This window comes from Pseudophryne corroboree, chromosome 11 (genome assembly GCF_028390025.1).
Source record: "Pseudophryne corroboree isolate aPseCor3 chromosome 11, aPseCor3.hap2, whole genome shotgun sequence".
NCBI classification, from domain to species: Eukaryota; Metazoa; Chordata; class Amphibia; order Anura; family Myobatrachidae; genus Pseudophryne; species Pseudophryne corroboree.
In genome coordinates, this window is record NC_086454.1 from 257,289,205 (window position 1) to 257,303,925 (window position 14,721).

Sequence of the window (14,721 nt, forward strand, 5' to 3'; positions counted from 1 at the left end):
GTGCCGAGCGAAGCGGTAGAGGAGCGAAGGCACCATGCCCGAAGCATGGTGAGCGAAGCGAGCCATGCGAGGGGACGCGGTGCACTAATTTGGGATCCCGGTCACTCTACGAAGAACACGACACACAAAAAAAAAAAAAATCCTCATGTCGACCTTTAGACCTGTCGACCTAGCACATGTCGACCTAGAAACCCTGTCAACCTTTCATCCATGTCGACCTAGTGACTGTCGACCTATAGTGGTCGACCTAGACACTGTCGATTTGATGAACCACACCCCATCTTAGCCGCAGTCATGTCAAACAAACCCACTCTCGTGTAAGAATCCTCTTGCGCTGGGGGACTTCTTTGCCTAAATCTGTATGGCTCAGTTATGCCAGTGTGTGTGTGTGTGTATGTATGTATGTATGTATGTATGTATGTATGTATGTATGTATGTATGTATGTATGTATGTGTGTATATATATATATATATATATATATATATATATATATATATACACACACACACACACACACACATACATACATACATACACACACTGTATATATCTGTATAAAAATCACAGAAAGTCTGCCCTCAACTTAATAAAGCATAAAAGGGGGAATTCAATTGCCCACGGTAATTTATCGCAGGTTAATTGAGCCCCCAGGGCTATCCAATTATTCCCAAAAGCAGCCTGACACTGGCACTTACCATGATTTTTTTTATCGGGACCCACTGAGGTCCCGAAAAAAAATCTGATAAATTCCCTGCTTTTACGATCGCGGCAGCGCAAAAAGACACTGTATTTCTGGGAATTTATCCTGGATCCTTTGTGTTTTCACCAGAAATCCAGACATTTTTCGTGAGAAAAATTGCAGTAAAAGCCAATTTTTCCCCTCTCAAAAAATGTCCAGGACTAACTGAATGCCCCCCTTTACCTTGCAGCCCCCGTCAAGGATACTCATACCTGCTTAGATAACTAAATGCATGTCTTATGCTGGTCCCAGGCTCCCAGCAGCTCAGCCTCCACATTTAAAGGACTCCCCTGTGGCTGCTAATCAAACTTTGGAGCCACTCTTAGCAATTCTACAGAGGCCACTACCTCATCACAGGACTTAACCATTAGCAGGACAGATGTTATGTATGATTTTGTTTCAACACTGGTAGTTCTGTAAAATAAGTTGGTGATCAACTCTACGCTCAGGTAGCAAAAATGCTTAAATCTGGCCTGCTCGTTGCTACAGAGGATTGCCAACATCTGGACAACACTGCAGCTCACTATCTTTTACAGTGAAGCAACTGCAAATGCAGGATGAGCACAGAATTCCAAGGACAACGTAGAATTACAAGCTATTATTCTGTAATGGATAATACTATTAACTTCTATAAAGATGTTATTAAATGTACAAGTTCAGTTTACTTTGCCCAACAATGCACTGTTGATTCACCTAACAGAAGCAATATGGTTAAACTCAGACATTGGAGGATTGGTTGAATATGGAAATGGCAGAGAGGCGGCAAAGGGGAGGTGGAAATAACCCTCTATATTTACACAAAGTCTTCTATGTAGCGTATGGAATACACGCATTGACTGTTCTAGGCAAAATAAACAGGTTAGCGGTTGTACCTATAAAGGGATCCTGTGAACGTAGGTGTGTGCTGATCTTAAGGCAACAAGATAGAGTGGTCACAGGCAGCTGGGGAGGAGGACAAGTCACTTTTACCGGATTTTCTGGATTCTAATCTCTAAATTACTGACTTTGACATGAGTAGAAAGTCAAAAACTTGATCAAAGTGACAATATTTGTATTTTATCAGGCTCATGCATTTAATATAAATATTTCTGTAGACAGGATAAGGGCACAATTTTTATTTAGCAAAAATGAATGAGAATGATGCCCTAGCAGATGCAGTGTTAGGCAGCAGAGTAAATGCTATTGGGCATACAGCTGTGACATCAGCAATCATTAATGTCATCATTTAACATGTCAACACCAGAATGTCAACATTGCTTTTTGCTTATTTTAGCCTAAACCTAACCCTAAAAATCAACAAAACCCTATAGGCGAGCTGTGATAGCATCAGAGTTTACCGGAATTGCGGGATGCCGGCCTATCTTGGACAATCAGCCGACAGAATACAGATTTCAGACCTCCATGAGATTACAGGAGCCATAAACATGGATAGAAAGCGTATTGTTAATTGGTGTTCATACTTTACAACCCCCAGAATATGCAGGTACTAATGCAATCAGCAGGAGTCCAGATTTGTATTTGGTGACCAGGGCACTTGTTAACCCTCATATGAATACCTGTGTTTTAAAAAAGGAGTTCTCAACCCCAGTGTTCAAGTACCTAAAACAGGACATGTTTTCTGGATTTCTGACTTTGGAAACTGGTGATCCAGCAAAATTGATTAACTCACCTGTGGATGATTAAAAAAAATCCTGAAAACATGACATGGGGTAATCTCGAGCAATAGGCCTTGTTTTCATTTCAAAGACTTTGCTTCACCATGGCTAAGCTTTAAAGTGATGAGGCAGAAAAGAGACACTTGGGAGTTTATGACGTACTAACCTGGTGTGGGGAGTAGACCCCCACCACCACCACTTGTGGGTCTATCACCGAGCAAGGCAGGTTTCGGTTGTCCTCCATAGGAATTTCTGGCAGGAGTGGGAAGGAGAGGGGGCGGTTTCTCCGGGAAATGTGTTTTAGCGCTGGTGTGAGTGTCATATGCGGGATTAGCTTGTTCTGTGGTATCTGCTTCTTCAAAGCCTAAAGTTTGGCAAATACATTAGGAAAAGACAGAGAGAGAAAAAAAAAAAAAAAAAAAGACCGTATATATCACAAGGACAAACATGAAAAGAGCTAGACTACCCCAGCAACAGAAGATATAGCTCCGGTACATATCCAATCACGGGCGTTACAGATTCAGTGATCAATAAAACACTTTGCTGCCAAAAAATCATGTAATATAGGACGATCAATACATAAAAGAAAAATAGAATTGTTCTACTAGTCAAACGCCAATCACTCCAAATCAGATTTAAATATTTTTTAAATTAAAATAATTTAGCAAAAATATAGCGAAGGCAGTTGTACCTGTATATTTTTGAGGGCACAAGTGTATGCCGTTTTGTGAGCTTTTTTTTTTTTTTTTAAATAAACCTGATTTACAATATGTGAAGTGTGATATTTTGAATCAAGTTTTTAGAAAGGAATTTCAAAGTCCATACTGACAGAAGTAATACCATTTGTTATCTACAAGGGTTCTAACCTGTAGTGTTAGGAGGGTTTAAATAGCAAGTACCAAACCGATAGAATAGAACTACTTTTACGTATACGTATATACCATTTAATTTAGTTTTATTTGACGTAATTAACAAAATCACAAACTGGGGTGCAATTAACTGTGTCAAAATGTTTGTTGTGATCATTATGTATACCTGAATGGTATTAATGTTAGCTTGGGGCTTTCAGACAGAAAAGTTAAATGTAATGTGTGATTTCTCAGCTAAAGTAAAAGTTCCAGCTGAAAAGACTTGCTAAGAGCCCATATAGGATTGTTATATCATATAATAAATTTCGTCCTATTTAGAGAAATAAAAATGAAAGATAAATCTAAACTACAGATGCGTACTCATACACCTATCCTCAATACGCCATGCATCAGAAGATGCCCGCTGTGAGTGAGCCGCCAGATCCTGTGCTAGCGCCGGGTGTCTTTAATGGCTGAAAATGCGTCTCAGTCACAAAGCAACGCAACTAGGATGCACCGGGAGAGTGTGACGATTAGTTTGCTATGTGACCAATTCTGTATACGAAGTGCAACGGAACTTAGTGTGTGTATATATATATATATAAATATATATATATATATATATATATATATATATATATATGTGTTGCATATTAAATTAATCAGCACATTCTTCATGAGCGTCCTAGTGGATATCGCACTGTGACTAGCAATCTCACAGGACCTAGCCTGCTGAAAGGGGCTGTTTGGTGCGGCTGCAGCAATGATGTATGAGGACACATCTGTACTGTGTTTCTCCAAATATTTTTGCAAGTACAAAGAGGGTATTGGAGTGGTAATATAATAATACGCAGTAGTACTAAGGAAAACAGGGGTGAGAGTTTGAAGCAGAACAAATTTATAGCCATACAATCTAACGTAACTTTAGTGAGGTATGGGGGTAACAGTGCAAACGGTGAGTGGGAGGGTGAGGGGATAGGGCGTGTACGTGTGGTGGGTCAAGATGGCAAACATTAAGTATACCTTCCAGCTCAGTTATCCTGGTCTTCAGGTAGTCGCTGATTGCATTCAGCTCTTCAGAATATAAATATTTGCCATCGCTTAAAAGGAAGAGAAGGTGTCTAATGTCCAGGGGGACAGTGTAAGTCTCATAGTGTTCCCTCTCCAGGTAGTCATCCGCCAGATCAGCTGCTTTGTGTGATATCTCATTACGCTCCTGCTGTTCACGCTCGCCAAAAATTTTCCCAAATGCCTTAACTATCAGAGCCAGGGCATCCTCCATGGGCATATTACGGTGTACTACAGAGGAGAGACATAACTCACTGTGTCAGTCAGGACCTCACATCTAGGAAAAGCATTCAAGTCATGTAACGGGTGGATGCAATAACGTGACATGCAGCTGCAGGAAGTGTGGAAAGGTGTGTGCAAAGTGTAAGTACTGTACGATGTGGCTGTGCTTCTCTAAGAGAAAACTACCGGCTTGCACTGCCAAAGAAAACTTACATTGGAATGAGGGGCTTACTTAAGAATACATAAAAAAAAAAAAAGAATTTACTCACCGGTAATTCTATTTCTCGTAGTCCGTAGTGGATGCTGGGGACTCCGTAAGGACCATGGGGAATAGACGGGCTCCGCAGGAGACTGGGCACTCTAAAGAAAGATTAGGTACTATCTGGTGTGCACTGGCTCCTCCCTCTATGCCCCTCCTCCAGACCTCAGTTAGGGAAACTGTGCCCGGAAGAGCTGACATTACAAGGAAAGGATTTTGGAATCCAGGGTAAGACTCATACCAGCCACACCAATCACACTGTACAACTCGTGATAACCTTACCCAGTTAACAGTATGAACAACAACTGAGCATCACTCAACGGATGGCTCATAACAATAACCCTTTATTAAGCAATAACTATATACACGTATTGCAGAAAGTCCGCACTTGGGACGGGCGCCCAGCATCCACTACGGACTACGAGAAATAGAATTACCGGTGAGTAAATTCTTATTTTCTCTAACGTCCTAGTGGATGCTGGGGACTCCATAAGGACCATGGGGATTATACCAAAGCTCCCAAACGGGCGGGAGAGTGCGGATGACTCTGCAGCACCGAATGAGCAAACACAAGGTCCTCCTCAGCCAGGGTATCAAACTTGTAGAACTTTGCAAAAGTGTTTGAACCCGACCAATTAGCCGCTCGGCAAAGCTGTAACGCCGAGACCCCTCGGGCAGCCGCCCAAGAAGAGCCCACCTTCCTTGTGGAATGGGCTTTCACTGAATCGTGCTACAGATCCAGCGAGCAATAGTTTGCTTTGAAGCAGGAGCACCCAGCTTATTGGGTGCATACAGAATAAACAGCAAGTCAGTCTTCCTGACTCCAGCCGTTCTGGAAACATATATTTTCAAAGCCCGGACTACGTCCAGCAACTTGGAGTCCTCCAAGTCCCGAGTAGCCGCAGGGACCACAATAGGTTGGTTCAAATGAAACGATGATACCACCTTTGGGAGAAATTGGGGACGAGTCCGCAATTCTGCCCTGTCCATATGGAAGATCAAATAAGGGCTTTTACATGACAAAGCCGCCAATTCTGATACACGCCTCGCCGATGCTAAGGCCAACAGCATGACCACTTTCCACGTGAGATACTTTAGTTCCACAGTCTTAAGTGGTTCAAACCAGTGGGATTTCAGGAAATCCAACACAACGTTAAGATCCCAAGGTGCCACTGGTGGCACAAAAGGGGGCTGAATATGCAGCACCCCCTTTACAAACGTCTGAACCTCAGGCAGTGAAGCCAGTTCTTTTTGAAAGAAAATGGATAGGGCCGAAATCTGGTACCCTTATGGACCCTAATTTCAGGCCCATAGTCACACCTGACTGTAGGAAGTGCAGAAATCGACCCAGCTGGAATTCCTCTGTAGGGGCCATCCTGGCCTCACACCAAGCAACATATCTTCGCCATATACGGTGATAATGCTTAGCTGTTACATCCTTCCTAGCTTTTATCAGCGTAGGAATCACTTCATCCGGGATGCCCTTTTCCGTTAGGATCCGGCGTTCAACCGCCATGCCGTCAAACGCAGCCGTGGTAAGTCTTGGAACAGACAGGGCCCCTGTTGCAACAGGTCCTGTCTGAGAGGCAGAGGCCATGGGTCCTCTGTGATCATCTCTTGTAGTTCTGGGTACCAAGTCCTTCTTGGACAATCCGGAACGATGAGTATTGTTCTCACTCCTCTTTTTCTTACTATTCTCAGTACCTTGGGTATGAGAGGAAGAGGAGGGAACACATATACCGACTGGAACACCCAGGGTGTCACTAGCGCGTCCACAGCTATCGCCTTAGGGTCCCTTGACCTGGCGCAATATCTTTTTAGCTTTTTGTTGAGGCGGGACGCCATCATGTCCATCTGTGGCAGTTCCCATCGATTTGCAATCTGTGTGAAGACTTCTTGATGAAGTCCCCACTCTCCCGGGTGGAGGTCGTGTCTGCTGAGGAAGTCTGCTTCCCAGTTGTCCACTCCCGGAATGAACACTGCTGACAGTGCTTGTACGTGAATCTCCGCCCAACGAAGAATCTTTGTGGCTTCTGCCATCGCCACCCTGCTCCTTGTGCCGCCCTGGCGGTTTACATGGGCGACCGCCGTGATGTTGTCTGACTGAATCAGCACTGGTTGGTCTCGAAGCATGGGCTCCGCTTGACTCAGGGCGTTGTATATGGCCCTTAGTTCCAGTATATTTATGTGCAGACTAGTCTCCTGACTTGACCACAGCCCTTGGAAGTTTCTTCCCTGAGTGACTGCCCCCCATCCGCGGAGGCTTGCATCCGTGGTCACCAGGACCCAGTCCTGTATGCAGAACCTGCGGCCCTCGAGAAGATGAGCACTCTGCAGCCACCACAGAAGAGACACCCTGGCCCTCGGGGACAGGGTGATCAGCCGATGCATCTGAAGATGCAATCCGGACCACTTGTCCAACAGATCCCACTGAAAGATCCTCGCATGGAACCTGCCGAAGGGAATGGCTTCGTATGAGGCCACCATCTTTCCCAGGACTCGCGTGCAGTGATGCACCGACACCTGTTTTGGTTTTAGGAGGTCCCTGACCAGAGTCACTAACTCCAGGGCCTTCTCCTCCGGGAGAAACACCTTCTTCTGTTCTGTGTCCAGAATCATACCCAGGAAGGGCAGACGCGTCGTAGGAATCAGCTGCGACTTTGGAATATTCAGAATCCAGCCGTGCTGTTGCAACACTTCCTGAGAGTGTGCTACGCTGATCAACAACTGCTCCCTGGACCTCGCCCTTATGAGGAGATCGTCCAAGTACGGGATAACCGTAACTCCTTGCTTCCGAAGGAGTACCATCATTTCGGCCATTACCTTGGTAAATACTCTCGGTGCCGTGGACAGACCAAACGGCAACGTCTGGAATTGGTAATGACAGTCCTGTACCACAAACCTGAGGTACTCCTGGTGAGGTGGATAAATGGGGACATGCAAGTAAGCATCCTTGATGTCCAGAGATACCATAAAATCCCCCTCTTCCAGGCGTGCAATGACCGCTCTGAGCGATTCCATTTTGAACTTGAATTTTTTCATATAAATGTTCAAGGATTTTAAATTCAGAACCGTCCGGTTTCGGTACCACAAACAGTGTGGAATAGTAACCCCTTCTCTGTTGAAGGAGGGGGACCATTATCATCACTTGCTGGAGGTACAGCTTGTGAATTGCCGCCAGGACTACCTCCCTTTCCGTGGGGGAAGCTGGCAAGGCTGATTTTAGGTAACGGTGAGGGGGAGTCACTTCGAACTCCAGCTTGTATCCCTGAGATACAATTTGTATAGCCCAAGGATCCACCTGTGAGCGAACCCACTGGTTGCTGAATTTTCGGAGACGCGCCCCCACCGCTCCTGGCTCCGCCTGTGGAGCCCCAGCGTCATGCGGTGGACTTAGTGGAAGCCGGGGAGGACTTTTGTTCCTGGGAACTAGCTGCATGGTGCAGCTTCTTTCCTCTACCCCTGCCTCTGGCAAGAAAGGATGCACCTCTGACCTTCTTGCTTCTCTGAGAACGAAAGGACTGCATTTGATAATATGGTGCTTTCTTAGGCTGTGAGGAAACCTGAGGCAAGAAAGTCGACTTTCCAGCTGTCGCTGTGGACACAAGGTCCGAGAGGCCATCCCCAAACAATTCCTCACCCTTATAAGGCAAAACCTCCATGTGTTTTTTTAGAATCGGCATCCCCTGTCCATTGCCGAGTCCATAAGACCCTCCTGGCAGAAATGGACATTGCATTAATTCTAGAGCCCAGCAGACAAATGTCCCTCTAGGCATCCCGCATATATAAGACGGCGTCTTTTATATGGCCCAGGGTTAGCAAGACAGTATCCCTGTCCAGGGCATCTATGTCCTCTGACAGAGTATCTGTCCATGCTGCTACAGCGCTACACATCCAGGCTGAAGCAATAGCTGGTCTCAGTAGAGTACCAGAGTGTGTATACACTGACTTCAAGATCGCTTCCTGCTTCCTATCCGCAGGATCCTTTAGGGCGGCCGTATCCTGAGACGGCAGGGCCACCTTCTTAGATAAGCGTGTCAGCGCCTTGTCTACCCTAGGGGAGGATTCCCAACGTAACCTGTCCGTTGGCGGGAAAGGGTACGCCAGCAGTAATTTTTTGGAAATCACCACTTTCTTATCAGGGGAACTCCACGCTTCTTCACATAACTCATTTAATTCATGTGACGGGGGAAAAGTCACCGCCTGCTTTTTCTCCCCAAACATATACACCCTTCTTGTCAGGGACAGGGTTAACCTCTGAAATGTGCAAAACATCTTTCATTGCAATAATCATGTAGCGGATGGCCTTGGTCATCTTAGGCTGTAATTGTGCCTCATCATCGTCGACACTGGAGTCGGACTCCGTGTCGGCATCTGTGTCAACCATCTGAGATAGTAGGCGTTTATGAGACCCTGACGGCCTCTGAGTCGCCTGGGCAGGCCCGGGTTGAGACCCCGGCTGTCCCAAGGCTGCAGCGTCATCAAACCTTTTATGCAAGGAGCTTACATTATCATTTAAGACCTTCCACATATCCATCCAATCAGGTGTCGGCCCCGACGGCGGCGACACCACATTTATCCGCACTTGCTCCGCCTCCATGTAACCCTCCTCATCAAACATGTCGACACAGCCGTACCGACACACAGCACACACACAGGGAATGCTCTGACTGAGGACAGGACCCCACAAAGGCCTTTGGGGAGACAGAGAGAGAGTATGCCAGCACACACCACAGCGCTATATAACCCAGGGATATTCACTATAATAAGTGATTACCCAATAGCTGCCGATTTTATGTCTTTTGCGCCTAAATTTATGTGCCCCCCCTCTCTTTTTTACCCTTCTTGTACCTGGATACTGCAGGGGAGAGCCTGGGGAGCGTCCTTCCAGCGGAGCTGTGAAGAGAAAATGGCGCTGGTGTGCTGAGGAAGAAGGCCCCACCCCCTCAGCGGCGGGCTTCTGTCCCGCTTCTGTGTGAAAAAAATGGCGGGGTTTTTACATATATACAGTGCCTGACTGTATATATGTATGTTATGCCAAAAAGGTACTTCAATTGCTGCCCAGGGCGCCCCCCCCCCCCCAGCACCCTGCATCCTACAATGACCGGAGTGTGAAAGTGTGCTGGGAGCAATGGCGCACAGCTGCGGTGCTGTGCGCTACCTTAAATGAAGACAGGAGTCTTCAGCCGCCGTTTTCCCCGTCTTCAAGCTTCTGCTCTTCTGGCTCTGCGAGGGGGACGGCGGCGCGGCTCCGGGAACGGACGATCGAGGACAGATGCCTGTGTTCGAACCCTCTGGAGCTAATGGTGTCCAGTAGCCTAAGAAGCGCAACCTAGCTGTAGACAGGTAGGTTTGCTACTCTCCCCTCAGTCCCTCGTAGCAGTGAGTCTGTTGCCGGCAGAAGCTCACTGAAAATAAAAAACCTAACAAATACTTTCTTTTACTAGCAGGCTCAGGAGAGCCCACTAGGAGCACCCAGCTCTGGCCGGGCACAGATTCTAACTGAGGTCTGGAGGAGGGGCATAGAGGGAGGAGCCAGTGCACACCAGATAGTACCTAATCTTTCTTTAGAGTGCCCAGTCTCCTGCGGAGCCCGTCTATTCCCCATGGTCCTTACGGAGTCCCCAGCATCTACTAGGACGTTAAAGAAAAATAGTTGTTTGGTTACTATTACTATGAATGTTCTGATTATGTTCCTGGAATATAATTCAAAAACTGTAATGAGAGATGTGTGGCAGTGCAAATAAATAACACACAGCAATTCTATGCAACACAGGTCAATGTATATGATCTAGGGGTGCGGCATAGAGGATATACACTGTCTAGACAGACAGTCATTAGGTTGACCCCATATGGTCAACAGGGTCAAAAGACCAACATGACAATGCTTAACCATACCTAAGCACAATCAGCGGAATCGGTTTAGGTATGATATGCTGGCGGTCAGAAGACAGACAGTGGCATCCCGATGCTGAGAATCACGACAGGGACTAGATAAGTATACTTACCTCCCCCCCCCCTAACCCAACCCCACCCTTTCCGCAACCTAAACCTAACCCTCCCCGGTGATGCCTAAACATCCCCCATTTAACAGCCTAAACCTATACCCCCCCCTACCGCCGCAGCTTAAGCCTAACCCTCCCTTACCCCTGAACCTAAGCCTAATCCCCCTGCCCCAGTCTAAACCTAACCCCCCCTTGACGGCTTACCTGTCCGCAGCCCCGGCAAACTCTCGGGATCCCAGCACCAGGATTGTGATCCTTGTTGGGATGCCAGCGCCGGCATTCAGAGAAGTGTCGGGATTCCGGCATTAGTATTTTCGGCTGAAGGGATGCCATGGAAACGTGTACGCTCGCCACACTTCGGGCAAGGTAACTATTCCCAATCATAGACTATTTGGATAGTAAATCAAGCAAAAGTTGGACAAACATGAAAAACCCCACAAAAAACTTGTTTAAACCATTGTCATGTAGACCGTAGACCTTTTAACCATGTTGACCTTCTGCATGTCGATCATATAGGGTTGACCTACTGACTGTCAACTTAGACATTGGAACCCATGATCTAGATGACTGAATGTTGCAAGTAGAAGTGTTTTCAAAATCTGTATGTAAAGTGGTGACAATATTTCAGTCTTTATAAACAGAAGACACAATAATTGATAGAAGTTAGGAACAATTTTTGATCAAGCAAGAATCTTACTGGTTATTTTGGAGCATGTGTTAAATGTACTAGGAGTGCTTGTGTTTATTCCAAGAATGGACAGTTATTAAAGTGATGTGGGTCACTGTAGTACGCAGGAGTAGGGGAACCTTTAGCAGTTGCTTCAGTGACTGGCTAAGCTATATGGGTACTATTAGACAGGGAGATTCCCATGCCATTTACTGACTGCAGAGCTTAACTGCTCCGTGGCTGACAGTTACGCAAGCAGCAGATTTTCATCATGCCCCACAAATGTCATACAGGGCACTTCGTTTAGCGCCAATGCAATTGCCAAAAAACACTTATGTCAACATCACAAATTTTCTTTGCATAGAAAAATCTGCGATATCAATGGTCATGATGTGCTGGAGAAACAATTGGGAGCGCAAGCACCTTGCAACCATCTAACGGAAGAGTCCTGAGCGTTGTAACACTCCACTCATTACAATAGGTCCGTAGAGAAGGGTCAGTACAGGAGGAATTACATGTAGTAGCTACAATATGGTACAGAAATCTCCCAATATCTTGGACTGACTACTGATGCGTGTGTGTATCTTGCATATGGTTCTAGCATTTTAGACACAGCATGTTTTGTGTGTTCATCCTTTAAGTTGACAGAGGATTATAATGGGGGGTGGGCAGTACAGTGTCTGTAATTGTGTGTATAGCTACACTTACTTTTGATAGATTCATGAAGAATAATTGCAGTGCAAGAGGACAGAGCTACATTTGATTGTTCAACTAGTATGCAAAACGGGGAGCCGTCGTTTTTAACCTCCTGGAGGGCGCGTGTGAGGCCAGATTCTGATGTCAAGTATATCATCTCCACCACAAGGCCATGATCCTGTAATCGATGGCCTATGGCTGTGGCGTACTCCCTTTAAAAAGAGAAAATGATTGTTATTGGCAAGAGACAGACGGTATGTTTTGTAGCACTGAGAACAGTTCTGTTGGTGGGACACAGTGGCGAACTTAACTATGCGTGGTGAGAAATTCAGTGTAGAATTGTAGATGTGCTGTGTAAATGATTTAAAACAAACATAATAATAAGATTTTACTCACCGGTAAATCTATTTCTCGTAGTCCGTAGTGGATGCTGGGGACTCCGTAAGGACCATGGGGGATAGACGGGCTCCGCAGGAGACTGGGCACTCTAAGAAAGATTTAGTACTACTGGTGTGCACTGGCTCCTCCCTCTATGCCCCTCCTCCAGACCTCAGTTAAGGAAACTGTGCCCGGAAGAGCTGACAGTACAAGGAAAGGATTTTGGAATCAGGGTAAGACTCATACCAGCCACACCAATCACACCGTATAACTTGTGATAACTATACCCAGTCAACAGTATGAACAACAACAGAGCATCAGACAAACCTGATGCAACCATAACATAACCCTTATTTAAGCAATAACTATATACAAGTATTGCAGAAGAAGTCCACACTTGGGATGGGCGCCCAGCATCCACTACGGGCTACGAGAAATAGATTTACCGGTGAGTAAAATCTTATATTCTCTAACGTCCTAGTGGATGCTGGGGACTCCGTAAGGACCATGGGGATTATACCAAAGCTCCCAAACGGGCGGGAGAGTGCGGATGACTCTGCAGCATTGAATGGGCAAACACAAGGTCCTCCTCAGCCAGGGTATCAAACTTGTAGAACTTTGCAAAAGTGTTTGAACCCGACCAAGTAGCTGCTCGGCAAAGCTGTAATGCCGAGACCCCTCGGGCAGCCGCCCAAGAAGAGCCCACCTTCCTTGTGGAATGGGCTTTTACTGATTTTGGAGGCGGCAAGCCAGCCGCAGAATGAGCCTGCTGAATCGTGTTACAGATCCAGCGAGCAATAGTTTGCTTTGAAGCAGGAGCACCCAGCTTGTTGGATGCATACAGGATAAACAGCGAGTCAGGTTTCCTGACTCCAGCCGATCTGGCTACATAAATCTTCAAAGCCCTGACTACATCTAGTAACTTGGAATCCTCCAAGTCACGAGTAGCCGCAGGCACCACAATAGGTTGGTTCACATGAAAAGATGACACCACCTTTGGCAGAAATTGCGGACGAGTCCGTAATTCTGCCCTGTCCATATGGAAAACCAGATAGGGGCTTTTACATGACAAAGCCGCCAATTTTTGACCACTTTCCACGTGAGATATTTTAACTCCACGGTCTTAAGCGGCTCAAACCAGTGAGATTTCAGGAAACTCAACGCCACGTTAAGATCCCAAGATGCCACTGGTGGCACAAAAAAGGGGGTTGAATATGCAGCACTCCCTTTACAAACGTCTGAACTTCAGGTAGAGAAGCTAGTTTTTGTATGAAAGAAAATGGATCGGGCCGAAATCTGGACCTTAATGGACCCCAATTCTAGGCCCAAAGTCACTCCCGACTGTAGGAAGTGAAGGAAACGGCCCAGCTGGACTTCCTCTGTAGAGGCATTCCTGGCCTCACACCCAGCAACATATTTTCGCCGTATACGGTGATAATGTTTAGCCGTCACGTCCTTCCTAGCCCTTATCAGCGTAGGAATAACCTCATCCGGGATCCCTCTTTTCTACTAGGATGCCGTCAAACGCAGCTGCGGTAAGTCTTGGAACATACAAGGTCCCTGCTGCAACAGATCCTGCCCTAGAGGCAGAGGCCATGGGTCCTCTGTGAGCATTTCTTGCAGCTCTGGATACCAAGTCCTTCTTGGCCAATCCGGAACAATGAGTATTGTTCTCACTCCTCTTTTCCTTATGATTCTCAGCACCTTGGGTAAGAGAGGAAAAGGAGGAAACACATAAACCGACTGGAACATCCACGGTGTCACCAGTGCGTCTACAGCTATCGCCTGAGAGTCTCTTGACCTGGCGCAATACCTCTGTAGCTTTTTGTTGAGGCGGGATGCCATCATGTCCACCTGTGGCAGTTCCCACCGACCTACAATCTGCGCGAAGACTTCTTGATGAAGTCCCCACTCTCCCGGGTGGAGGTCGTGCCTGCTGAGGAAGTCTGCTTCCCAGTTGTCCACTCCCGGAATGAACACTGCTGACAGTGCGCTTACGTGATTCTCCGCCCAGCGAAGAATTCTGGTGGCTTCTACCATCGCCACCCTGCTCCTTGTGCCGCCTTGGCGGTTTACATGAGCCACTGCGGTGATATTGTCTGACTGAATCAGAACCGGTTGGTCGCGAAGCAGGGTCTCCGCTTGACTTAGGGCGTTGTATATGGCCCTTAGTTCCAGGATAT

At 46.5% G+C, this 14,721-nt stretch overlaps 1 protein-coding gene across 3 annotated transcripts in view; it reads right to left on the reverse strand.

The window, feature by feature from the left end:
• The window catches only part of LOC134969405 (nuclear receptor coactivator 5-like), a 147,652-nt gene that overhangs the window by 32,790 nt on the left and 100,141 nt on the right, over positions 1-14,721 (reverse strand). For all 3 annotated transcript variants that reach the window (XM_063945345.1, XM_063945344.1, XM_063945346.1), the window contains 3 exons: positions 12,173-12,372; positions 4,267-4,542; positions 2,562-2,759 (listed from right to left, as the gene is read on the reverse strand). In XM_063945345.1, the coding sequence (XP_063801415.1) occupies positions 2,562-2,759; positions 4,267-4,542; positions 12,173-12,372 (674 nt within the window). The remainder of the gene's footprint in view (positions 1-2,561; positions 2,760-4,266; positions 4,543-12,172; positions 12,373-14,721) is intronic.